A 25,484-nucleotide genomic window follows, 5' to 3' on the forward strand; every position below is an offset into this window, starting at 1 on the left:
TCTTTCACACTTACAGGGACTCCCACCCACCCTGACCAAGACCAAAGCAGCATAAGGGTAGCTTGTCTCCTCAGGAAGAAATACCAGCGGCTGCTCTGAGCTGGCAGGGCCGCTGGTACCCATGTCTCTTACCTGCCAAGTCCACTGCAAACCCTGCAGCATCCCCGCTCCCAAGTCCTTCTCCCGGAGGAGTCCTATCTCTCACTCAAAGCCAGTTCAACAGTGGCACCTGATCCTCGTTGTTTTTTTTTTTTTTTTTTTTCCCCTGTAGTTCCCAGCTTCAACATCTAAAGGGTCCTCAGGGAGCTGGCCTCACCCTGAACTGGAGCTTTGGGAAGGGCCCGGGCCCATGTTTGCCAAAGGAAGCCAGGCGGGTGTTTTCCCCGTGTGTTTGGTGCCCCCTGGTGGAACACTTCTGAATTGCGGGCCGACTCCCTTCCTCCCTTCCGGTCCTGGTTTGTTCTCCGCGGTCCCAGCTCCTGGCCCTCAGCTTATGGCCCTCGCACTCCATGTGGAGGTAGAAAATGGCCTCTCTGGCCCGAGAGGATGCCCTCATCCCTGGCACAGGGTAGAGGGGATGCAGGAGTCCAAGGCTGCAGCCTATGATGGTTGATATGTGCAGAGCGGGAATTCGGATGCCGCTAGGAGGGAGTTCCCTGAGCTAAAGGTGCCTGCCTGGGGCTCCCCCTTCCACCGCAGACCCCCAACCACAGGCTCGCAATTCCAGCCCCCAGGGACTGCCCCTCGGGTTCATCCCATCACTCCCCTGGAGCCCTGGTTTTGAGGGCAGAGGGTCAGTCTAGGGCTGGGACTTGGGGCTCCATGTGGCCACGCTGCACAGCAGACCAGGGGCACAGTGCCAGGTTCAGGGAAGGAAATAAACATTCATTCAGTACATCCCTCGGGTTCCAGGACGCCATACCGTTCTGCCGGGTAAGAAGGGCCGAGGCTCAAAAGAACGGATCATGTCCAATCAAACAGCACAATTTGGAAGATCATGGAGGCCAAGGCCCTTGTTTTTCAGACTTGGAAGGTGAGACCTTGCAAGGGTAAGTGGTTTGCCCGAGGGGTCACATCTTAAGCTTCACTTCTGTAACAGAAGGCACCTCACCACATCACCCTCCCATCACAGATCACAGGCTCCCAGGGTCCAGAGGAACTGCAGTCCAGTCCAAACTCATGTCTCCAAGCTATTTCCCAACCAGACTTGAAAAGAGAGTCAGGTTTCCTGAACATTGCTCTGGAAAAGCCCTCTGATTTCGGAAATGTCTTCTGCTCTCCCCCACATCACAAGTATCACCAAACAGCCATATCCCTGGTCTCGGTGGCAGTCATCCATTGTGGAAGGGACCTAGCAGGCTTAGGAGTAATGTCTTTTCTGTATTGTCTTTCATTTTTATGATATAGGCACTGGTTTTCTGTCATTCTGGACTCTGCCATTTCTACAGACTTTTTCCCTCATCACATGGGTTCAAAATTGCAAAATCATCTGTGATCCTTGATATCGCCTTCTTCCCTAACCTCCACATCGTTAGTCAATCAATAACCAAGGGCTATATTGTTGATTCCATCTCTGAAACTCCCTTGCATACTGCACTAGTCTTCTCTGGCTGCCATAATAAAATACCATGGGCTGGGTGGTTTAAACCACAGACATTTATTTTCTCACAGTTCTGGAGGCTAGAAGTCCGTGGTCAAATTGCTGGCAAATTCAATTTCTGGTGAGGCCTCTCTTCCTGGCTTGGAGACAGTGGCCTTCTTGATGTGTCCTCACACGGCCTTTCTTCTTGCACTGGTGGAGAGAGAGGGAGAGAGAGAGAGAAAGAAAGAGGGAGGGAGAGATGGAGGGAGGGAGGGAGAGGGAGAGAAAGCTCTCAGGTGTCTCCTTTTCCTCTTATAAAGACACCAATCCCATCGGATTAGGGCCCTACCCTATGACCTCATTTAACCCTAATTACCTCCCAAATGCCCTATCTCCAAATACCATCACATTGGCAGTTGGGCTTCAACATATGACTTTGGAGGGGACACAATTCAATCCGTGGCACATATGTTGTCACATCATTAGATCATTACATGCTTCTGAGATGCAGCCCCCTTCCTGCCCAGACAATTGCAATGGTCTGTCCAAAACAGACGTCCCAGCCCTGACGGAGCTCCCACAACCCAGACCCGTTGTTCACAGTGCAACCCGCAAGACAGAGTATAAGCTTTCAGTGCCTCTCAGCTGGCTGGTAAAATCTTCACTTCCGGGAAGCAGCGTGAATATTCAGAGGAAGGACCATGAGATTGGCAGTGGTCAGATCCGGGTTCAAGCTATGTTCCACCATCCAATAGTCATGACCCTGAGCAGCTAAGTCGGTTAACCTCTCTGAGCCTTAGTTTCCCCTGCTGTAAAATGAGCATCTGTGTGGTGAGAATTATGAGTGTGACATGTGCAGGTGTCAGGCACAGAGGGGGCGGGCATGGTTGAACCTGTGTGAATTCCCTTTCCCTTAGGGTGATATTGAGGGTGTCCACAGTCTGACTCCAACCCATGTCTCCAGCCTATTTTCCACAACTCCTCATACAAAATCCACAAGCAAGTTTAGTGTCTTGTCCCCGCCATGCCCCTGCCTGGTTATCACCCGCTACCCTTGTAGAACAGCCTCTCCACTTATCTGAGCCAGTTTCAACACACAGCTTGAGCAGATGGGCTCAGACAGATCTGGTTTTGAGTTTTAACCTTCTGAGCCTTAGTTGCTTCACCTGTAAAATGAGTGGATGCTCTGACGTAATGAGGTAGCTTTGTAGCACAGATACCCTCGATTCTTGCCAGTCTGGGTGTGGGAGCCCAGATGTGTCCCTGAGTCACAAAGGTCACACAGAAAACGACCAACATTGGTGTTTTCCAAGCCTCTTCTAGGGAACACTAGCTCTGAAAGATACTGATTTGTGTACCTGGAAGAAGGTTGTGATACGTATTATGTCAGGGGAATTACAGGGCCAACAAAGTTAAACAGATTTGTTGGTTATAGGGCTTTCCAGAATCTTTCATTGCTAATACGTATTGTAAGTTTCTAAGAGGTGACGTCATTTACATAATTTCTTAAATTGTTTGGCACAGAATTCTTTTTTAATGCCCCCACCCCCCTCCCTGCTAGGATCAAGTTTTCTGCAAACTCACCTGGGAAATGAAGGTTTAAGTAAGGCTGAGCAGAAAGGTTAATGGCTCATCCAATATTTACTTTCCTCTTAGCTGGAACTAAGATGTGTTAGAACTCAGTATCTCTGATAGCCATGAGGCTGCGAGCTAAGGATTTCCTTTGCTTTTAACTTTATGATGCTGAACCGATCTAGTGGCTGGCTACTAGCGTAAAAGTCACACCTCTGAGGTCTAAGTCTTTGTGACTCGATCCTTCCTTCAATATGCAGGCCTATTTCATCATCTCCATGAGGTTTTCGCCCAGCATTCTGCCATCACGCCTGCCCCACACTTCCTGAAACACTGTTTGAACTTCTCACTTGACATTCAGCTTGTCTTGTTCTGTGTATGTGTTTTCTGTTGGGCCTGCGGGCTGCCCCTTGTCCCTGGTTCCTGGAAGCCTCTAAATCCTTGGAATTTCCCGAGTTATAAGAGTGTCTTTGTTATTTTTGGTGGGTCTCTCTGGACCACACCCGTGTTTATGCTAATGCGTGACTTCGGGAGGGCCCCTGGTTTATGTTAATGAAGTAACTAGTGAGGGACCCTAATGCTAATGAGATAACTGGGGAGGGACTGCTGTGCCAGAAAGACCAACCACGTGATTAAATAGAAGTTTGGGGCTTTGAGCCATGTGACACCGGCCTGGCTTCTGTTGGGACTGAAGGGGACAGGGGCTGAAGACTGAGTCTCAGACCAATGACTCAATGAACCATATGCTGATGTAATGGAGACCACGGATGCCAGAGTCTCCCGGGATGGCGATGCTCCGTGTATTTGCACACATCCGTGGCTCAGAGGTGGTGGATTCCGACTCCGTGGAGAGAGGACATGGCCGCTCCACGTTTGGGACCCTCCAGGCCTCACTCTGTTTGTCTCTTCTTTTGGCTCTAATAAAACTGTAATCATTCGTGTAGTACCTTCATAGGTCCTGTGAGTCATTCTAGTGAATTATTGAACCTGAGGGGGAAAGTGGGAACCCCAAATTTGTAGCCAGTTGGTCAGAAGTGAGGGTAGCCCTGGGACCCCCGAATTTGTGGCTGGTGTCTGAATCCAGCCTTGGGAACTACTGGCATAGCGGAAAATGCACCAGATTTGCGGGAAGGAGATCAGGGCTCTGGAGGTGTTTCCGAAAGTGACCCAATGTGTGACTTTCCTAAGACTCTGTTTTCTTGCTTGTAAAATGCAGTGAACAACTTTGATTTATTCATAGGTTTGTTGTGGGAGGTCCAATGGCACAGGTACTAGCATCCTAGCCCTAAGGAGGCTGCCGCACCCTCACGGAGCAGATGCAGAAAGTCTCCATGTGCTCTTGAGAGGTGGAGCCTGCAAAATGGGAGTCCAGAGGACGTGGAACGGCTCTTGCCCTCATCTAAGCATCTAAGTCTAAGGATCCCATTTTGGTGACGCACACGTCTGAGAGTAAGAATGAAAACCTGTTCACCTCCACCCCCTATCCCCCCAAACACACATTACACTTCCCATCATTTTCTCTTATTGGAGACTTAAGTCCCTGGGTGTGACTGTGGGCACCTGTACATTAGTGGAGAGAGAGAGATTACACTTCCCATCATTTTCTCTTATTGGAGACTTAAGTCCCTGGGTGTGACTGTGGCCACTGTACATTAGTGGAGAGAGAGAGAGAGACAGAGAGAAGAGTTTCGGTTCTCATGACCATCCTTACCTGCCCACGGCATGGCTTTTATAGGCTTGGGCTCAAGCCTTAAGATCCACAGGAATGTGCACGACTCATCGAAGCCTGCTGCCCCCTCTGCCGACTGAGTCCTGCAGTTCCATCGCCTTCCCAGCCCCGTCGGTTTCACCTGAGCAGTTCAGTCGTGGCTGAAATCAACAGCACCACGCAAAGCTCTTGCAAACCGTGTACGCCAAAAAAGAGTGACCACAAAGGGAAATTTTTTGTTTTTTAGCAAATGTATTCTTGCTCCATTATTTTAAAAAGACTGAACAGCCAAAAGTTAAATCTCCTTTTACTACAAAAGTAAAGAAAATCATGCGATGAGATGCTCCCGTGGGGCTTTGGCACAGACATGCTTTTGTCTCCGCAGGCTCCCTGCACTCCTGGCAGGACTCGTGGGGTTTGTCCCCAGCAGGCTAAGTGCTGTCCATCCCTTTGGCTCCTCCCCAGATCAGCGCATCCTGACTGTCTCTCAGCCCCTCCAGTCTGAGTGCTCGTCTCTCATGGCCTTCACGAGCCAGTCCCGTTCGGTCCCCTGCTCAGAATCACTCGTGTCACTGGCCTCCACGGCCAGCAGCTTAGAGTAGTTGATTGTCCGCTCCTGGGGCAGTCTGGACTGGATGGACAGGAACAAGGCCAGCCAGAGCAACAGGACCACACAGCAGGACTGGTAGAGCACAGCTAAGCTGAAGTGCATCACCACGAAGCCCCCCACGAAGCTGCCCAGGCTGGCCCCGACCCCGTAAAAGTGGTCTCGGAACACGGCACTCAGAGGCCTCTCTGTTCCGGGAGTGGCCAGATGCTCTATGGAGGCCCCGACTGCCCACCACAGAGCCCCGTGGCTGACGGCGCTCAAGAGCTGAGCGGGGAGGACAGACCACCAGCTCCAGAGGAAAGAGAAATACAGAAGCTGCCCCGCCAGGCAGCCCAGCCCTAGCCCCACCGTGCCCACCCTGGACAGCTTCCTAAGCAACGGAGTTTTGAGAGGATGAAGTAGAATTTCCCCCAGCAAGCCCAGGGCCACTGAGACGCCCATGACCGGTTCGGTGCTCTCGTGGTCTTTCATGTGCCAGAACAGGAAGTTCTGCACGGTGCTGGTGGCGGTTCCTATCAAGAAGACAGTGAGGGCGAGGGTGATGAGGCGGGGGTCACCGCCTACGAGAGACAGGGCTTTGACCATTTTGTAGCTGGGCTCCCACTGCCTGCAGACGGGGACGGGAAAGGCAATGCTCACCAGTAAAGCCAGGGTGCTGACCAGTGAGTAGCCGTAGAAGTGCACTACACCCCGGGGGCCATTTGTCATCAGGAAGCAGTCCAGCTGCCCCACCAAGGCTGAGATGCCGCACACGCCTGCCGACATGCCCAGCAGCCTCCAGATCCACAGGCTTCTGTAGCCGTCAGTGGCGTCCACAAAATCCAGGTATTCATAAAGGCTGTCATCGGCCACCTGCTCCACAGGGGATGTCAGCAGCTCCCAGACCACCATGGAGCCCAGGGAGAGGATGAAAGTCCACCGCAACCCTTCCGAGGAGAGGTCGAGGGCCCCCGCCATCCCCCTGGCTGCCGACTGGTTGGCCGGACTTGCCAACGCCGTACCCCCAGCAAGCAAAGGATGGGCAGGACTGACCACCCTAAAAGCACCTTCCTGGGGAGTATCTTTCACTCTTGAAGTAATAGGATGGAGGAGAACTCGGGATGTGGTCCTGGTTCCTTGGATGGAGCCCACAAAGGAGCTGGGCAGACGACTGAAAGGTTCTTGGCCACTTTCCCCAGGCCCTTCTCTGAAGCCATCGCCTGGGCCGACCCCAGTACTCCTCTCGGCTGGGAGGCTGGGCGCTGGGTAGTTCGGAGCTGGCTCGGGGGCGGAGGTGACGTTCACGGTGAGTGCGACCGCCGGTGGTGGGACCGTGGCGGTCACACTGTGGCTTCCGTTACACGAGCGGTACCCTGGGTCTCTGTCCAAGGGCGGCACCAGGACCATCAACAGGCTGGCTCCCACCGAGCCGAGCAGCGAGCCTATCAGAAGCACCCTCCGCTTCTGGTAGCTTTTGGCCAGGAAGGCACAGAAGGGAGCCCAGAAGGCTGCGATCAGGTGCTTGGTTCCCATGAGGATGCCCACCCAGGGCGCGGCCAAGCCCAGCTGCCGCAGGTAGAGGGTCAGGAACGGGGTCACGCAGGCATCCCGGACCCCGCACACCAGATGGAAGAACCTGGCCACCCCCAGCGCCCTGCTGGTGTCCCACTGGGGGTTGGCGCTCATGGCTGCCCGGCTCCGTCAGACCCGGGCGGACGGAGGGCGCGGCGGGGCGCGGGGCGGGCGCGGCGCCATGTCCCTTGAAGGGAGGCGGGAGAGAGCCGCACGGCAGCTCCAGCCTCCGGCGGCGCCGCGGTCACCGGGTCAACGGCCGCCCACCGCCCCACGTCCGGCCACCGACCCGGAAGTGGCCCCGCCCGGAGGGCACCGCCCCTAAGGGGCGGTGCCGGCGCACCTGCGGGCCGCACCTGCCACGCCCCACGGCCTTCGCCGCCGCACCAGCCAGACGTGCGCAGGTGCAGGAGGGTCGCGGGCTGAGGCCTGCTGGGTGCGCTCGAGGCCACCCCCAGGGCCCCCGCGTAGCCCACGGTGCTGAGTTAGATCCCTGAACTGCTTCAGGCAAGTAAAACTTGGCTGAGGAGGCGCGAGAGTGGAACTCATGATATGCCCCCCTGCCCCGTGTTCTTTAGGTCTTTGCTCATGGGCCCCCCCATCAAGGACGACCCTGTTTCCCTCAGGGACCGTCCCTGTCTACCCTCGCTGACAAACCCCGCCCCCTCCCCAGACTCACACTCTCCCCTTCCCTGCTTGTTTTCCTCCGTGGTACGCATCGCTGTCAGACACACTACCGGTTTCTGTTTCACGGGTCTATCTTGTTGATTGTCTGTCTCCATTGGAATCAAGTGCTATTTTTGTCCCCAGGGCCTAGAACTGTTTGATTGGATGTGAGCTGCCTCTGGAAGAGGCACGACCTTAGGTGACAGAGTTTTCTTCAGTGGAGACAATCCCCCGAGAGGGACTGACAGCTGAGGGTGGTCTTGAGACGGGAGCTCCTCCAGGCAGCCCCGTGCAGCACCCACCCTCAGCCCCACCCCCGGCCAACGTTATGCATGTACTGGATCGCTTTAATCGACACTGAGAGCGCTTAGTTGTCCATGTGGGGAATACACACGCCAGAGGTGGTTAGCTAACACTTCATCCAAGTCACACTCCAGAGGCAGTGAATATAAGCACGTTAATGATCTCAGATCAACGGAAGTGGATTCATTAATCATCCCCAGAGATATTGGCAACATTTCGCTGGTGAAATTCGTGGTGTCCAAGTCACATGGATTGTTTATAATTTTTGGAGGCATCTCCTCCCTTGGTGAACAGGATTAAGAATCCGGAGATTCCAGCAGTCCAGACCCTTTGGAAGGGAAGACTTTACTTTGAGATGGACACTTTACAGTGTCCAGCCACCCAGTGTCCTTGCGTGAAGGTTTCAAGCAAGGTTTGTTCGGAGCACCTAATTTGACTGGGGGTGGGGAGGCATATCTGAGTGGGCAGCAGAATTTGGTCTATGACGTACTTTCTTTGTAAGCTGGTGGAGAGATTGTTGGGGGAGAAGGCCCAGAGCCCTCACCTAACTCTAACAGCTGGTAAACCCTGCAGCTGTTTATTTCACGAACCTAGTACTTGTTGCCCAAATTGATATGAATCAATTTACATAACCCCAACGACAGAAAAAGAAAGTCTAGCCATGTTCAGATAAACTCACTCAAATTCAGTGATATCAGTCACTTCCTGTTTAAAACCATCTCCGTTACATTCAGGGCTGTCCCTAGTCCCTGTCCGCCCCGGGCTCCGCAGGGGCAGCTTCGGTGGAGGACCGCACATCCATCAACTTCTCGGTCTTCACCTGTCCAGGGTGGATCGCCACTGAGGGGCAGGGATTTCGCCACGTAGTGTCCATCAAGGTGCCTGCAGTCCACGTCCAGGCTTTAGGTTCTGTGGTCCCTGTAGCCACTCACGGCTGCACCTCTTACCTTGGGCTTGTTTGCTTTCAACTACCTGGGGAAAACCGTACCTGCTTCCTGTGCCCACAGAGGCGTGGGGACTCTCTTTAAGCTTGCTCTTGGGCCCCTCTGCCTAGGCCCCCAGGCAGCCCCTCTTACACCATGCCCCTAGGCTCTGAGAACGTGCTCTGAGACCTGCCCCCACTCCCAGGGCAATAAGGCCAAAAGTGAAGTGCTTACCTCTCCATTCTTGGGTCCCGAACTTGGAAGGGACTCTTCCATCCCACTGCCACCATCCCCTGGGATTGCCCAGGGGATGGGTACGGACTTAACATCTGAACTCAAAAGCCAAGAATTTTGATGTCTTTAATCTCTGGCTCCTCTGAAACGAGCCTGCATTCCCACCTCGGTTCTGGGGACATCTCTGATCAGGAGGCCCTCAGTGAACGTGAACGAGGAGGGGCCGGGCAGGTGGACAGAACACACCAGCGAATGTTTCACCAAGCTCTTACCTGGGCCTAAGCAGAGTCATTAGGTTAGACTACGTAGTGCCTCTGCTCTCTACTAAAACACAAGTATCGCTCGATATAGATGAGAGCAGAAAGACTTTAGTGTGCATTTATTGAATCTGACATTTCCTCTCAACCGGGAGGGACGCCCGCCTGGGAGTGGGCGAGGTGGGCAGTGGCCCGCTAGAGGGAAGGGAACAGACTGGGCGGGAGGGGCTGCCGCTGCCCACGTCCTGTTTGCCCCAGGCCACGGGGCCCCAGGCCATGGGACAGCAGCTCTCACCTTGGTTTTAAGGGACGGGTGGGGAGCTTGAGTGGGAGAGGCAGGGATTGGAAATCAACGAAGGAGTGGACACAGGCGCGAGGAGCTGGGCTGCGTGCACACAGCTTGGCCAGGGCCTCCTCGGCCCTTCGTGTGGGCTCTGCCCCACCGCACCCGCCACGGCCAGCTCCCTGTGCTCCTGGGACTTGCTGGCTTTCAGATGTGGCTGGAAGCCGCCCCAGGGAGCCTCGTTCTAGTCGTTGCTGAGTGTTTGGGGCAGGTGGGGTGGTGTATCCTTCCTCTCGGGCCCTCTGCTCTCAGACTCAGCGATTCTGCAGTCCCTTTGGGCTCACTGGACGATGCCAGAGAACGTGTTGATGGGCATTCGAAGGGGCTTGGCCTTGGCTTTGGTCCTTTCTATCTCCTCCTGGTGTGAGCTGAGTCCCAGCACCTTGGATTTCTGGGCCCCAGAGCACGGCTCTGGGCAGGGAGCAACCTCGAACCTGTGGGCGGAGAGAGGCCAGCTCGGGAGACCCATCTCAGGGGTCAGATCTGCCTGGGCCTTTTAACCGTAGCCCCTTTACCGTCGGGTATAGACAAGGGGGCTCCACAGAGGGAAGAGGAAGAGTCAGAAGGAGAAAGGGTACCCTGAGCCTGGGGCGAACGCACAGAGAGGAGGATACGCCTGAACGGGTCACCCTGTGCGCCTGCCTGACCCAAAAACACCTCCCTAGGGGACACCAGTAAGTGTCGTGTTAACTGGGTCGTAGCTGCCACAGAAGGGCAGCCTGTGTTGGGGGCAGTGCCAGCACAGGAGGTTGGATCGGGAGGGCTGCAGGCTGAGCATTTGTAGGAGAATCTCGGGAGAACTTAATTTCAGCTACTGCCCAAGGTCAGCCGTCATTTGCTCTTCTTCCTGGATTTAAGTCATCACCTGAGTCCACACCCATCAGGGATGCCTGCCTGGCCCACGATCCACCCCAACAAGGCGTTCAGGGCTCAGGCAAGAGCGGGGGCGGGGCCGGCAGCCGGGAAGCTTTGCCCCAGGGGCACGGAGCCCAGCCTCACCTGGCCACATCCCTGTACGCGCGGCAACTGTCCTTGTCCAGCAACAGTGTCAGCAGCCTCTGGTCCTGGCTTTGGATCTGGACGTTAGCCGACCGGAAGGTGTTTGTCACCGTCTGCGACAGAGACAGCTTGGGGAGCATCACCTTGGTAACGGATGGCCCGGCCAACACCTCCTACCCTGGAATCCTGTGTGTTTCAGTTCAGTACCCAAGGGTCCCGCCTCTCTTCTTGCAAGTGACCCTGAGTAGTGTCAAGCCTGCATAAGATGCTTCCAGGCAGCCTTGGTCCTTGGCTCTCCCATCATTTCCACAGGTCTTTTTCCCACCTGTCGTCCTTAATTTCAAACACAACCTGGGATGCTACAGCTAGAGCTTGCCAGGTGCTGAAGTGACCTGAGCACCTCCTTTTTGACAGGCATGTTATGTATGTAATTTGGGGCTACTTCAGGGTTTTTATAAGCCCTGACCCCTGTACTCAGTGTTGGATTGCATACAAAATTATTTCCCTGGGGCAGAGACAGAGGGTCTGGAAAACAGCCACCTATCCCCATGACTCAGACTAAGCCTGTACCAGTTTGTACCACGGGGCTAGTTACGTCCTCTGCACGGGGAACCCGGGTCATGGTGTTCCCACCTTCCACACCCACAGCCCTGCGCAGCTTCTCCAGAAAGTACCCAGGAGCAGCGGAAGGCAGCCCCGAGGCAGCCCTCCAACCCGTGACCTGAGGGGGCTGCTCCCGAGAGACCCCTCCCCCTGGACAGAGAACGTAGAGCATCCTGGGCTCCAGGTGGGGCACTGAGGGCCTTTCCGGTCACTGGCCCATAGCACACGTGGATGGCAGCTTTGCATGACTCACCACCACAGAGCATTGGAGTTTCTAGAGCCTTAGCCTCCAACTCATTCAAGTATTCTCCACCCCTGGAGTCACCTTTCCAAAACATAAAATTAGAAATTCTGATCTAAGCGGTCTGGAGTCCAGCCCCGGCCTGGGCCTTTTTCATAAGCTCCCTGTAGGCAGGGCTGATCCACCTTCCTACTGTCAAACAGCAGAGGGACAAACAGAGCCTCAACCTGGGGCGGGGGGTCAAGCATGTCCAGGCATTTCTGCTGGACTTTTGTGGGGTGGAAGGTGGGCTTGGCGGCCAGGAGTCTATGGGCAGAGTGTGCAGGAATCTCCCGGGAGACTCCACCCAGACCACCGGGGTTCTCATCCTGGCTCTGCCACTTATTAGCCGTGTGACCTTGGATATGATTCTTAATCACTCTGTGCTTTTGTTTCTCACCTTTGCAACTACCTTGTAGGTAGCGAGACAGTACAGAGGTAAAAGGGAACTCGCTAGGGTGGTAAGTTTAGATTTTCAAAAAGCTCACAACCAGGTTATTTAAAGAGGTCATTAAAAATAGAAACCGTGTTAAGGAACTGACTTTGAAAGGGGAAATACATAAAGGTAAATAGGTCCACCCTGGAACCTGAAGCTTAAATACAGAGCTGTCCTGTTGGAAGATCTCAGCTCAGTACAAAGCTCTCAGCCCGTCAGAGCGCTCCTCCAGTGCACAGGCTGCCCCAGAAAAGATGAACTCTGGTTAGAGGTGAGATCCTGCATAGGTGGAGGCTGGATCAGATGATCAGGGAACATCTAGCCCGCTCCTGCTGTGGGCCATTCCCACGGTGGGCGCTGGAAAGACGGAGATAGGGCCTGAGCCACGAGATCACGTCATTGACAAGTTTTGCAAATGCTTCAGTGGCTCTGTCCCCAGGGCTCTGGGGAAGCACAGAGGTGGGGTCCCTAGCTCTCCGGGGAGTGGGGAATGGGGAGTGTGGTGGAGGAGGTGGAGGGAAGGGCCTCCTGGGGGAGATAACACCTGAGTTTCATCTTGAAAGAGAAATAGGGGTTATGAAAGGAAGATGGGGAAGAGCAAGGGAGGCACGGGGTTTCAGGCCAAGCAAAGCGCGTGAACAAAGGCACAGAGGAAGGTCTGCCAGTACACTTCCAAATGGAACCGGGCAAGATACTACGGGACCTTCCCCGGACAGACCCCTCCCCCATGTCCTCTGCTGTAGCTCCTCTCCAAGTACCTAGATAACAGTATCTGATGCACATTTCCTGAGCTGTTTTACAGATGCTAAAACCACCACCAAATGGAAGAAATTAACTACTTGATGACCATGAGCACATAGCCCCCAGACCTACTGGCGCCTAAGGATTGATAACGTTAACCGCTGTGACACCACCCTGTTACCTCGCCATCAGCCAATCAGAGAGCTGTGCACCAGCTGATCACACACACTGGGACGCCCTTCCCTCACCTGGCCTTTAAAAGCGCTTTGCTGAAACCCATCGGGGACTTCGGTGGTTTTGAGCACCAGCTGCCCTGGACTCCTTGCTTGGCACCCTGCAATAAACACTGCACTTTCCTTCGCCACGACCCGGTGTCAGTGTATTGGCTTTGCTGAGTGCAGGCGAGAGGACCCAGGTTTGGTTCGGTATCACGGATACCCCCGTGTAAAGTGCACGCAGGGGTGGCCAGGGTTGCAGATGGAGAGAAAGCGGAACCAAGCTATGCAACACTGAAGTTTCTCAGCCCTTCTGCCCTGGAGAGTAGGAAATGGTCGAGGGATTTTAAGCACAGAGTCATGTGTCCGAGTTCTGTTTTAGAAAGATCATGCAGGCAGAGGTATGGAGGGTGGATTGCAGGAGTACTGGAATGACATCGGGGAGACCGGCTGGGAGGCTGTAGTGTTTGTCCAGGAGAAGGGGGTGGATGAAGGTCTGGCCCAAGGGTGACCAATTCGTCCCAGGAAACCCCTTAGTCCCTGGCAAATTGGGACAGATGGTCAACCTCACTGGACCACAAGAAGGAGGATGGAGAGGAAGAGAGAGGTGTGAGAGTGTTTGAGAGAGAAAACCAGTGGACACGGGGAGGTGAGAAAGGGGAGGCATCTGAGCTGACCCCAAAGTTGCCGGGACAGGTGACTGGTTAATGATGGTCCCGCTGAATGAGAGACAAGACACAGGGGAGGAGGGGATGAAATAAAAACAGCCGCTAATACATATATAGCTGTGACTTGGCCAAGCACTCTTCTAGAAGCTTGACACGTCACCATCATTTAATCCTCACAACAACCGGACAGGTAGGTACCATTACTGTCCCTGTTTTCCAGATAACGAGACTGAGGGACAGAGAGCTGGAGGGTCTTGCCTAAATCACGTAGCTGGTAAATGACAGCTCAGATCTGAGCCCAGGCAGTCTGGCTCCAGAGAGCTCTTAACTACTAGAAAGCACTGGCTCTGGTTTTGAATATCTTGAGTTTGGGGTGTCGTGGGACACGGAGGTCATGCTAACTTAGTTGAATGCAGGAGTCAGACACTCAGGGATGAATGTCAGAGCAGGAGATAAAGGTTTGGGCACCCTTAACAACTTGGACTAAAGCCATGGACGTGGTTTTGAGAGTCCAGGGAATAAGAAAAGAAGTGGGCCATGGACTGAAGTGGAGAACAGTGGCTATTTCAGGAATCGGCTTAGGAAAAAGAGTCCAGAGAAAAGGGCTGAGTGATGCCAAGGCTTGGGATGAGGTGGAAGGTCACGGCCCTGACCTCATGGATGCAGGGTATCGCGGAAGCACTCAGACACCTGAGCATCAGACCGAGTGGGCGGCTTGACCTAAAGGTAGTGTCTGCCTGACAGGCAATGTGGGGAAGCTGAGGCTGTCTTGAGAACGGGGTTCAGGTATGATCACGGGCTCCAAGCCCAGCCGAGGAGGGCAGTGAAGTCCAGAGAGGCCATCAGATAGGGAGAAAATGGGCGGGTCCTATGTCCGTATCAATAAGGGACTCTGTGTGAGTATCGGTAAGGGTTAAGGCAAAGGGCAAAGGCGGCGGTAGGGTGATGAGGTTGAAAGAGCTGGTTTGGTGTGGCCAAAGGCCGGGCCATTGCTGTTCGGGAGTCCAGCTGCTGTGTGCAGGGGCCGCCGGGACCCGGGTGCATTTTGCACTATCTGGGTGCGTCTTAGGTCCTCAGGTGGTCCAGGTGGAGGTGGAGGGCGGGGCCTTAACTCTTCCAGTGCCTTACTTATGCCAGCTGGTGCTCAGTATTTCAAACAGACTGACTGGAAAGCAGATTCTTTCCAACAGGAAGACCCACTTCAACAGCAAAGGCTCAGAAAGGCTCAAGAGTCCATTCCCCCTTCGCTGAAACCCTCCCGCTGGGCTCCCCGCCACCTACCCTGCATGAATCTCCCCAGTACTTACAGAGAAGGACCTTCCTGCCAAGTTGGAGGTCTTGACAACCTCTGTCACGCTAATATTCAGGCATGTGTGGTCTGTCTCGGGAGCAGCAGTTGGGGGGCAGTGGGTGGGCCCTGAAACTGGGAAGAATGAGATGGTGGGTGAGGGGCTGTGAATGGGCCTCTAGGGAAGGAGGGGAGCTCGAGACTCCGCCTCCCAAGAAGGACACGAACCCACCTTGACTACTGCCCCGCCCCCTTTAACCCCTCCCCACACCCTGCGCAGCCCCTACTTCCTGACTCCGCCTCGGTCCCCGCCAAGCCTCAGTTCCCTCCAGATCATCGGTCTCCCTCCCCTGGAGAATCCACATTTCTACATCCTGAGGCATAGCAGACATCACCAACCTAAATCCTTTCTTTCACCTTCTCCTGTACCCGTTTCCAGTGGGAAGAAGTTCTTCCGCAGCCACTGGGCATGCTCAGAATGGCAGGAACACCTAGCCCGGGATGGTGTGTAAGACAGAGGGCTGTAGGAGGGCATCTGTCCCAACATGTCGAGAGCATTTCTTTGACTTTCCTCACAGCGTATAATGTGTCAAAAACCATTATTGTGTGACTGCTGCCCGGCTATACCCCTCCCTGCCGACGAAGGAGGGTTCTTAGAGCTCTAAGAACAGTTCGGATAGGACCGAGTGATGGAAAATGTGGAGGAGATTCAGGAGTTAGAGCGGGGGTGGATGGGGTGGGAGTTTTGTAAGGGAAACAGAAGAAATCAAAGTTTAACAATAGGACTGACGCTAGTTTACCGTGTGCACGTACATTAGCATCTTGTCTCTATTTTAGAAATGAACAAACAGGTAGAGGTCACAAGTAACCCGAGGTCACAAAGACGGAAACGCGGCAAAGCTGGGCTTCGAAGCCTGCCCATCTGGTTCTAGAATCTGTGCTCCTGCCCCACTGCTCTGTGACCGCCTCTTGTCTTAGAGCTATTGCCAAAGTCACACGTCTCCTTCACGTACAGGAGGCCACGTACACCCCTCCGCGTGGTCCCTCCACCTTCCAGCTCAGGCTCCTCCGGCGGCAGAAGCATCACCCAGCGCTGCTCGATGCTGACCAACCTGAAGGCCAGGCGGGTCCTCGCCTGGGCAGCCTGGCACCCAGCTCCGGGCCCAGCACGGGTAGGAGTTCGACCACGTTCCGTGATCCCAGGGACAGGGAGGGAGGCTCCTTCCCCTGGCTCAGCCCGTCTCCTCTCTCTCCGCCCTCTCTCCTCCGCGCCCCTGCTTTCCCGTGCGTGTCCTTCCCTGTCTCTGCTCTGCGTGCCCAGCCCCTCACCTTCAGTGTCACCGGCTGGAAGGGCCTTTAGGACCAGCCCGGTGGCCCGCAGGGAGACGGTGACCTCTCGGGTGCGGTGGCTGAGCAGGGCCTGGGGAGGGGGATGCGGGGACGGAAGGGGGTCCTCAGGACAAGGTACACGACACCACGTCAACAGTCCTGCTTCTGTCCCCTTCCCCCCATCCCCCGCTTCCCGCCCCTGCCCTGAGTGTTGGCCGTGTCACTAATGTCCAGTAAGGAGCTAGAGGATGCAGGCTCAGAACACTCAGCCCAGGGAGCCTTCCAGACCAAGGACTACGCCCCCATACATCGGGTCAGCTAGAGAGGAGGGTATTTTATTTATTTATTTATTTTGCGGTACGCGGGCCTCTCACTGCTGTGGCCTCTCCCGTTGCGGAGCACAGGCTCCGGACGCGCAGGCTCAGCGGCCATGGCTCACGGGCCCAGCCGCTCCGCAGCATGTGGGATCTTCCCGGACCGGGGCACGAACCCACGTCCCCTGCATCAGCAGGCGGACTCTCAACCACTGCACCACCAGGGAAGCCCGAGGAGGGTATTTTTGAGCAAGGGGACAGCGCCTTGTTCCTTAGGTCAGATCGCCTCCTTGGCTATGTGGAAGGCCAACTGTAACCCCCCATCCCTGCAAAACTCCCTGGAGGCTGGGAAACTCTGGGGGCAGCCACGAGAAAAGGGCAGAAGTTTCCTCTGGCTCTATCCGCTCCCACTGATGTCCCTGACAACTGCTTCCCCCCAGTTGAACCTCCGGGCCACCTGCTGACCACGCCACACACACTGACCTTCTGGTAGCGAACGGAGAGCTCAGCCCCTGGGCCCTCGGCCACGCCCCTCCTCCGGGGTGAAAGGCTCTCTGCAGGGGACGAGAAGAGGCTGAATGAAGGCGGGAGGTCCCCGTCCCTCCCGCCCTGGCTCCCCACCTCCCTGAGGTGGAGCGGAAGCTGCATCTGTCCCGGGATGGAAAGGCAGCACCCTAGGGGGGCCAGGCTGCCCTTCAGTAGGGCAAAGCCCCCCCGGTATTCAGCAGAGGTGGGACGGGGCTTGGGGGGAACCATTAGGTGAGAGGTGGGGGGACTTTCTGGAAGCGGGCCTTGAGGAGCTGAGCCAGGGCAAGCTTTGGGAAAGGGGAGACAGATGCCCACCTCTGGGGAACTTGGAGTCCTGGATCTTGACTTTGAGCTCGGTGAGGAAGATGTCCTCTGCAGGGTCCTGGCTCAGGTCACTGAGGAAGATCTGGAGGGAGGCGGGGAGGAGGGAGGCTGGAGGAGGCCGTCCCCAGCAGAGGCAGCTCCCCCCAACCCCCGCAGCCCGGGATGCGGGCTTCTAACCCAAGTGCCCACCGCCGCCCTCAGATCCTCCATGGGCCGACTTCCTTGCCCTTATCTTCCCCTATCTTTTAATTTATTTTTCTACTCATTTGAATTCTCACAGGAACCCTGTGGTGAAGATTATTCCTATTTTAAATGGTTGCCCCATCTCCTACATTGCACCTGCCTTCCAGAAAGGAGAAAGGCTTGTGCCAATTGAGACAGCCCCACCTTTTTTTTTTTTTTTAATATTTCTTTCTGCCTTTATTTAGGCTGTGCTTGGTCTTAGTTGTGGCACGCAGGATCTTTAGTTGCGGCCTGCAAACTCTTAGTTGCGGCATGCGTGTGGGATCTAGTCCCCTGATCAGGGATCGAACCTGGGCCCCCTGCATTGGGAGCGCGGAGTCTTAACCACTGGACCACCAGGGAAGTCCCTATTCCCATTCTGAAGATGGGGAAAATGAATGTTAGAGAGGTAGAGGTACCGCGATCCCACAGTGAGCAGGTGGGGGGACCAGGAGGCAAAGCCATGAACTTCTTAGCACCGCACACAGGCTCTAACTTTACACCCACTGCACCCAGCCGGTCCCACACTGACACGCTCTTTGGTTTACACACACACACACACACACACACACACACACACACACTCACACACACACACACTTCATGGTGTTAATAGCAGGACATTCAAAGATAAACAAAGGACAGTCTCTTATCTCAGGGGACTCAGAGTCTTGGTGGGGAGAGACAGGTGTCTGCACATATACGACAAAGTGGCAGTGAGGTGTCAGAGGGATGCCCAGGGCATCACAGGGGCACCCAGGAGAAGCACCCAATCGGGCTGAGAGGAGCAGAGATGAGGGCAGTTTTGCTGTAGGACGTGAGGGCTAGCAAGGATGAAGGAGAGGACGTGAGGTAAGGGAGAGAACCTTCCACATGAAGAAGACCTGCTTCTGCTTGAACCTGAGGCCTTAGGAGTTAATAATTATCTGACTCATCCAGAGAGTAAGAAGAGAAAGTTAACAAGCAAGAATGTCTGGATGAGTTTATGACTTGCATCCTGGCCCCCTGTTTCCCTGGAGCCAGGGTATTTAGGTTGTGGGGTCCTGGGGTCCAGCAGGCTGCCATGGTCTCCTTGGAGCCCCAAGTGGGAAGCTTACCTTGACTGCGTAGATCTGGAAATAGATGGGTTGGGTGCCCATGCGAACATAGTAGGTGATGGCATCCAGGATGAAGGGGTCTACGGGCTGGGACGTGTCCAGGGAGAGAGGCTGTGAGTGAGGGAGAGGTACTGTCTTCAGCCAGCTTCCTCCATCCTACTGTGGGAGCTGACTCTTTCTTTTCTTTTCTTTCTCGCCATGCTGCATGGCTTGCAGGATCTTAGTTCCCCGACCAGGGATTGAACCCGAGCTCTGGCATTGAAAGTGCTGAGTCTAAACCACTGGACTACCAGGGAATTCCCACCACTTTCTTAACAGAGAAACTCCAAAGCCCCCATGTGCCCTCTGTGATACACGAACCCAGCTGGTCCTTCAACAGTCCAAGCCTTTCCGACCACCCGATTTCTGCTCCTAATCAAAAGATGACTGTCTAAATCCCCATCTCAGGAACTCTCAGTCACTTCAATCACACACAGACATATTGGGCAGCTCTGTGTATAAGGCACTGTGCTGGGTGCTTGGGGTAGACAAGATGCTTGAGAATGTAAGTAATGATGAGAGAGACTGGAGTGGGTTCTAGTTTGCATTAGCTGCTCACTAGCCAGGTAAGCTTGGGCATGAGAGCTGGAACCAGACGATCTGATGTCTCTTTGAGTTCTTGTGGCATCTGAATATATTAATAAATGAGCTAACGTTGACATGCTAATGGGAAATGACTAGTGCCGTGTCCTACAGGCCTTCCCCAACCCCATACGATTATAAAGCATAATGGGTTTTTCAGGTAAACAGAACGTCTATATAATGTCTGATAGTATCAGCGTTGGAAAGCAGCTCAGCGTATTTCATCCATATCCAATCTTATAATATCTCTTCTAACTTTCACATCTGGTCTATTGAAATCTCGTTCCTTTCAAAAAGCTCGCAATGAGGAACTATGCACTTATTCTAATAGTGCCGCCATTGTTCACGCTATTTCCATTTTCTTCATGTGGACACTGCTTTTGGAGTTAAGTGTAAGGGCCACATAAATTGTTAATTATAAGGGGAAAGAGAGCAGGGGAAAATAAAAATCCTACCTGTGTCTTGGCAGGGAAAACAGCTACCAACAAAGGAGTATAAATGAGACCCTGCATCAGATGTTTCTCCTGTTAGTATCCTCCAGGTTTCGAGGAAAAGGTATTTTAATACCCAGCTAAACAGTCTTTCATATATAGGCAAAGACATTTTCAGATAAGTAATAATTCAGAAAGGATGCCTATCTCCAATATCTTTATTAGAATATAAGAAGATGCCTAATCAATCAAGCAATGAAGCAAAATGTGGCCAGTTAGAAAGTAATTATGTAAAAATCAATAACCTCCTTTTATACTAGCAGTGACTACTACCCAAATATAATGGGAGAAAAATCCACAACTATAAGAAAAAACCATCAAACATAGGGAATAAATTTAGCAGGAAATGGGTAAAATCTATATGATGAACACTGTACAACTCACCTGAGGGAGATACAAGAAGACTTTAATAAGTGAAGTTATACCTCACCCCCAGCGAGTGTGACATAACGTGCTAAATGTTAATTCTCCAAACTTCAATCGAGATCCCAAGGGAATTAAAAATACAACTCGACAAAGGGATTCTAAAATTTATCTGCAAATATAAAGAAACAAGACTTTCCAATTCTGGAAAGTTTTGAACGAGTAATGGGGTAGATGTACTGTGTCAAACATTGACATTAAAAAGTGCTAATTTATACAAAAATGAGTAGATGAATCAGAAAGAATAGGTCTCCAGAAATCAACTCAAGCATGTGCGACAATTTAGTAAATGATAAAAGTGGCATTTCAGGGCTTCCCTGGTGGCGCAGTGGTTGAGAGTCCGCCTGCCGATGCAGGGGACACGGGTTCGTGTCCCGGTCTGGGAAGATCCCACATGCGGCGGAGCGGCTGGGCCCGTGAGCCATGGCCGCTGAGCCTGCATGTCCGGAGCCTGTGCTCCGCAACGGGAGAGGCCACAACAGTGAGAGGCCCTTGTACCACAAAAAAAAAAAAAAAAAAAAAAGTGGCATTTCAAATTGATGGGGCAAGATGGTTTACCCAATAAATAGCTTTAGGACAACTGGCTAAACACTTGGAAAAAATAAAATTACATACTAAAATTAACGGCAGATAGGTTATTTACATGTAAAAATTGAGACCATAAGATGGTTAGAGAAATTATCAGTAAATATTTACTTAATCTTGGAGTGGAGCAGGCCTTTCAAAGCATGGCTCCAAAGGGAAAAATCATAAAGGGTAAAAATATTGAAATTCTGTAAGTCAAAAAAAAAAACCACTCTGACAAAATTGATAGGCAAATAAAAAAGTGGGGGAAAATGTCTGCAGCACATATGACAGCAGAAAGGGAAGGCCTTTCAAATCAGTAAAAGATGATCTCTCCTTGCCCCCCAACCACTGCCTGGGGTGGGGGATTGGCACTATGGCTTGTGGTTAAGAGAACATGCTCTGGAATCAAGCTGCCTGATTCCAAGCGGGACTCCTTCTGTTACTTTGGGCAAGTGACCTAATCCCTTTGTGCCTCAGCTGCTCGATCTGTAGAATGGGGATGCAGTGGCAATAGCGCCTGTAGACAGACAGGAGTACCTGGTTGGTAGGGCTGCTGCGTATAAGTGCTTAGAACAGTGCCTGGCATGGGGCAGTGCTCAGGAAGCATGAACTGTTGCAGTTGGAGAGAAAATAGCACAAGAAACTCACAGAAGAAGGCATATAATTGGTCTACACACTTAAGAATGTTTTACTTTATCTTCTCCATAGCGTTCCGTAGGTGCCTGGTACGTGCTCCGAGTGAATTCCAGCCACTAGCTGGTTAGGGCTCCTCTTCTGTATTCCTTCCTGCCTCACCCCTCATGGGTCTCCCTGGGCTGACTCTTGAGGTCAAGAAAACGCCCCCTACCACCTCCCTCCCGCCCTCCTACCCTCGCTGCCCTACCATCTCTGCCAGCTTGTGGATGGCGGGGCACAGGGTGTTGACGATGCTCTCGTACCACGGGTCTGCGCGGCCCAGGAACGCAGCCAGCTCTCCGAGCTCCGAACGCCTGGATGCTGTGGGCTTCTGGGGACAAAGGGACAAGGGGACAGGGCAGACCCGTCAGGCCCTCTCTGGCACTCTCTTCCTATCGGAGGGTCCCCAGGTACCAGTCCCGGGCAAACTAGCTCTGGGAATATGGCCAAATCACTCAACCTCTTGGGGCGTCGATTTGTGAAGACTTGTTTTACACCTGAGATGAAGCTGGAATCCCCTTCCCTGAGGATGCCTGCCAGGGACACTGAAAAATGATCATTAGCCTTTAAAGGGGAGAGACAAGTATTGCCTTGAATTTAATGCTTTCCAATCAGAAGCAGAGTGGGCGACAGAAAAGAAAAATTGCCAGTGCGGCTTCATTCCCGGCCCCCCGGGAAGGGTGGTGTGTATGTGGCTGAGGGTGTGTGTGTGTGAGAGAGAGCCCCGTTTGAGAAGCTTGCCATTAATTCCGTTAGAAAAGCAAAACGATGCTCCCAGTGAGAGAGCGTCTCTCTCTGGCCACATGCAGCCCCCAGGGCCCACGTCTGTGGCTTCTGGGACAGAAAGCCTCCAGGTCTCTCCCAGCTCCACATCCTAAGGAAGAACGATCCCAGTTCCCGCTCCTGACACCTTCCATCTCTTCCCCCACGTCCCCCGCCCCCCCATCCAGCCACCTCAGATGCCAGCACAGGGATGTAGTAGAGCTGCAGGCTGAGTCTGGGGGTGAGGCAGAACTTCTGGGTCTCTCGTTTCCTGGCAAGGGGGAGCAGAGCACAGGCATGAGGGCAGGGGTTTTGACTTCAGACAGACTTGGTTCCATATCCTGGCTCTGCTATTTATTATCTCTTGACTCTGGGCAATTGACCTACTCTCTCTGAACCTCTGTTTTCTCATCTGTAGAATGGGTGCAGTAAAGCAGGAAGCACAGTGCTCCGTGGTGGCCGGGTGCGGGGGCAGGGGGATTACTGTGCACCATCCTCTGCCATCCCAGCCTGGCCTCGGCCTCCTGAGCGCCGCCCCCCCCCCCGCACCCTTCCATCCTTCACCAGCACAGGCTGGGCCCACCTGTGCCCCGACCATCCCCAGCCGCCCCATGGGGCCCTACCTGAGGCTGTGGTAGGCCCGGGCCAGACGCCCCAGCATCCGGTCGTCCCCTAGCACCAGCACCCGGGCCGTGTGCAGCCGGGAGACCCCAGGCAGCAGCCCCCTATCCCCGCTGGGCCTGCCAGTCCTCTGGTGCAGCCCCGGGGGCCCATCCCAGCTGCCGGGCATCAGGATGTCCGGGGGCCACACCCGCTTCTTGATGCCCCCTTTGCGCTTCAGCCTGGCTCGCTCCACCTCGGGGCTGCCAGGTGTGGGCGGCTCGTCGGCCCCCCAAGGAAGGTCCCGCTCGATGCCGCTGTCGGTGGACAGCATGGACGCCCGGGCCAACTCCCGGTCTGGCAGGAGGCCCTGCAGATCCAAGGCTTCCAAGTCTGCACTGAGGCGCAGCTGGGATCGCGGGCGCAGGAAGAGAACCAGCTCCTTCCCTGGGACGCGGAGACAAAGGGGACCATCAGGGCAGAGAGTGGACGCGAGGCTGGCAGGGCCCCACCCTGGCAAGGCCAGTGGTTCCGTGTTTCCCACACACAGTTAGCTGAACAGAAGCCCCATGAGATGCTCCGTGAAGGAATAGAGGTTCTGTGGCCAACAGAGACTAAGAACCCCACACACTCCTGCCACAAGTAAACATTTTAAAGGCTCTGAGAAGTCCTGTAGCTTAATGCAGTGCCTCCTGCCTCTAGAGCCCTCTTCTCCATATTTGCTCATTGGCATCCTCCATTCTCCAGCCCCCCCATAGTTTCCCCCGGGACACAGATAACAGAGCATCAGCTCCTGGCTTTTCTAATCGACCTTCATTTTATTGCTCCTGAGGAAACTGAGGCCCCCAGGGAGCTGCCGTCTAGGATGACCCAGCACGTGAAAGGACACGTGGCCCTTGAACCCGGTTCACCAGCCTGGCACGTCCCACCACAACCTGCCGCTCTATCTTCCCCCCTCCCTTGAGAAGAGCCAGGGGGACTGGGGGACAGACATCAGCATGGAGGGGAAGTGTGGCCCCCTCCTGCTCTGGAAACCATAACTTTTTTGTGCCTGCCTCCTTCTTGGGGACGTGTATTGTCTGTTGGCATCATCATGGCATGTGACACTTTCTAGACACTTTCTAGACACATGTGGCCAGTGGCTAATGCACGGAGTGTTCTGACATAGAGCAAATGTATCCTCTTTTCAGATGCTGCAAACAACTCAGGGAACAAGGAGCACACACAGACACACACACAGCAGATACACAGGCAGACACACAAAGATACACACAGGCACACACAGAGACACAGACATAGACATACACACAGATACACAATAAATATACAGAGATAGACACACAAACAGTGCACACACAGACGCAAACATGTAGACACAGACACACAAAGACACCTGCACACACACCAAAAGACATACACACAAACACACACAGATGCACAGACACACACACACACACACACACACGCACACGCACGCACACACGCATACACCACTATTTCCAGCCCGCTCCCCCCAGAGGGGTCAAAGGCACTGCACTTACAGAGCTGTTCCTCATTGGTCCACAGGTGGAAGGTGATATGGGGGCTGGGCAGAGGGATGCTTGGAAGCCGGTCCTGGGGGGGCTCACCTGAAGGACAGGCTGTGGAGACCACGGAGGAGAGGACTGTGGGATTCTCCTCTGCCCTCTCCCCACCCCCAGCTCCTGTGTGGGGCCTATGGGGGTGGGTGGCAGAGACCCTCGCCCTCCCGGATCTGGCCCTGTCGAGTTCCTCTGCCTCTCTGCCACCATCAGCTCATCCAGGGCCTAACACCTGCCCGAGGATGCCTAGCGGCTCCCGGTTTCCTACAAACTTCCCAGCTGGGCCTTCAAGACCATTCACAAGCCAGCTCACTGCATCATTCCCAACCTTTTCTCCCTCCCCCAGCCCCGCTGCAGCCATGCTGCCTTTCCCACTGTTCAGAGGCGTCCTGGCCACATGCAGACCAGGGGAAAGGCCTCCGTATTTCTCAGGGCCTCCTCCAGGAGCCTGCACACAGTAGATGCTCAATTAACGTTTGCTCCTGGTGCTGAAAAGAGTCACGGCCAAGTACGAAGGGCAGCAGGAAGCCTGCATCCAGGGGAGAGAGCAGGGCCAGCCAACCCCCCTCTCCTCCTTCCAGAAGCCTTCCTGACACTCCAGCCTGGGAGTCATCCCCTCCCCAGACCTTACTGGCGGCACACTGGGCACACCTAACATGTAGCCTTAGGATTTAATTTCCACATAGCACAGCTCCCTCCTGAACAAGGCTGCAAGCTTCCTTAGGGGAGAGCAACCCACGGTCACTGAACACTTACTACTGTTCTCACCGTGCCCACAGTGCTATCATCTCACCAGGTCCTACCAGCGACCCTGGGGCACAGGTAATATTATCTTCACTATAGAGGAGGAGTCAGGGGCACAGAGACGTTAAGTAACTGGTCTGAGGTCACACAGTAAGTGGCAGAGCCAGAATTTGAGCCCAGGCAGCCCGGCTACAGAGTCCATGCTTTTACCCATGACAGGGTGCCCAT

The 25,484-nt window shown here is 54.1% G+C and overlaps 2 protein-coding genes across 9 annotated transcripts in view; both read right to left on the reverse strand.

Moving 5' to 3' along the window:
• Nucleotides 1-5,201: 5,201 nt before the first annotated feature.
• On the reverse strand, nt 5,202-7,137 carry MFSD6L (major facilitator superfamily domain containing 6 like). Its single transcript, XM_030861440.2, has one exon. It carries the CDS (start codon nt 7,135-7,137, stop codon nt 5,350-5,352), a length of 1,788 nt encoding a protein of 595 aa, XP_030717300.2. The 3' UTR covers nt 5,202-5,349.
• A 2,394-nt stretch (nt 7,138-9,531) lies between these two features.
• Nucleotides 9,532-25,484, reverse strand: part of PIK3R6 (phosphoinositide-3-kinase regulatory subunit 6) — a 46,254-nt gene continuing 30,301 nt past the window's right edge. For 5 of the 8 annotated variants that reach the window (XM_060290611.1, XM_030861431.3, XM_060290612.1 and 2 more), the window contains 11 exons: nt 24,474-24,572; nt 22,956-23,379; nt 22,525-22,603; nt 21,779-21,901; nt 18,794-18,904; nt 17,466-17,556; nt 17,106-17,176; nt 16,309-16,399; nt 14,999-15,114; nt 10,749-10,861; nt 9,532-10,183 (listed from right to left, as the gene is read on the reverse strand). In XM_060290611.1, the coding sequence (XP_060146594.1) occupies nt 10,030-10,183; nt 10,749-10,861; nt 14,999-15,114; nt 16,309-16,399; nt 17,106-17,176; nt 17,466-17,556; nt 18,794-18,904; nt 21,779-21,901; nt 22,525-22,603; nt 22,956-23,379; nt 24,474-24,572 (1,472 nt within the window). In that variant the 3' untranslated portion in view covers nt 9,532-10,029. The remainder of the gene's footprint in view (nt 10,184-10,748; nt 10,862-14,998; nt 15,115-16,308; nt 16,400-17,105; nt 17,177-17,465; nt 17,557-18,793; nt 18,905-21,778; nt 21,902-22,524; nt 22,604-22,955; nt 23,380-24,473; nt 24,573-25,484) is intronic. The other 3 variants (XM_060290610.1, XM_030861432.2, XM_060290614.1) reach the window with 3 other exon arrangements.

The sequence above is a fragment of the Globicephala melas genome, chromosome 20 (assembly GCF_963455315.2).
Source record: "Globicephala melas chromosome 20, mGloMel1.2, whole genome shotgun sequence".
NCBI classification, from domain to species: Eukaryota; Metazoa; Chordata; class Mammalia; order Artiodactyla; family Delphinidae; genus Globicephala; species Globicephala melas.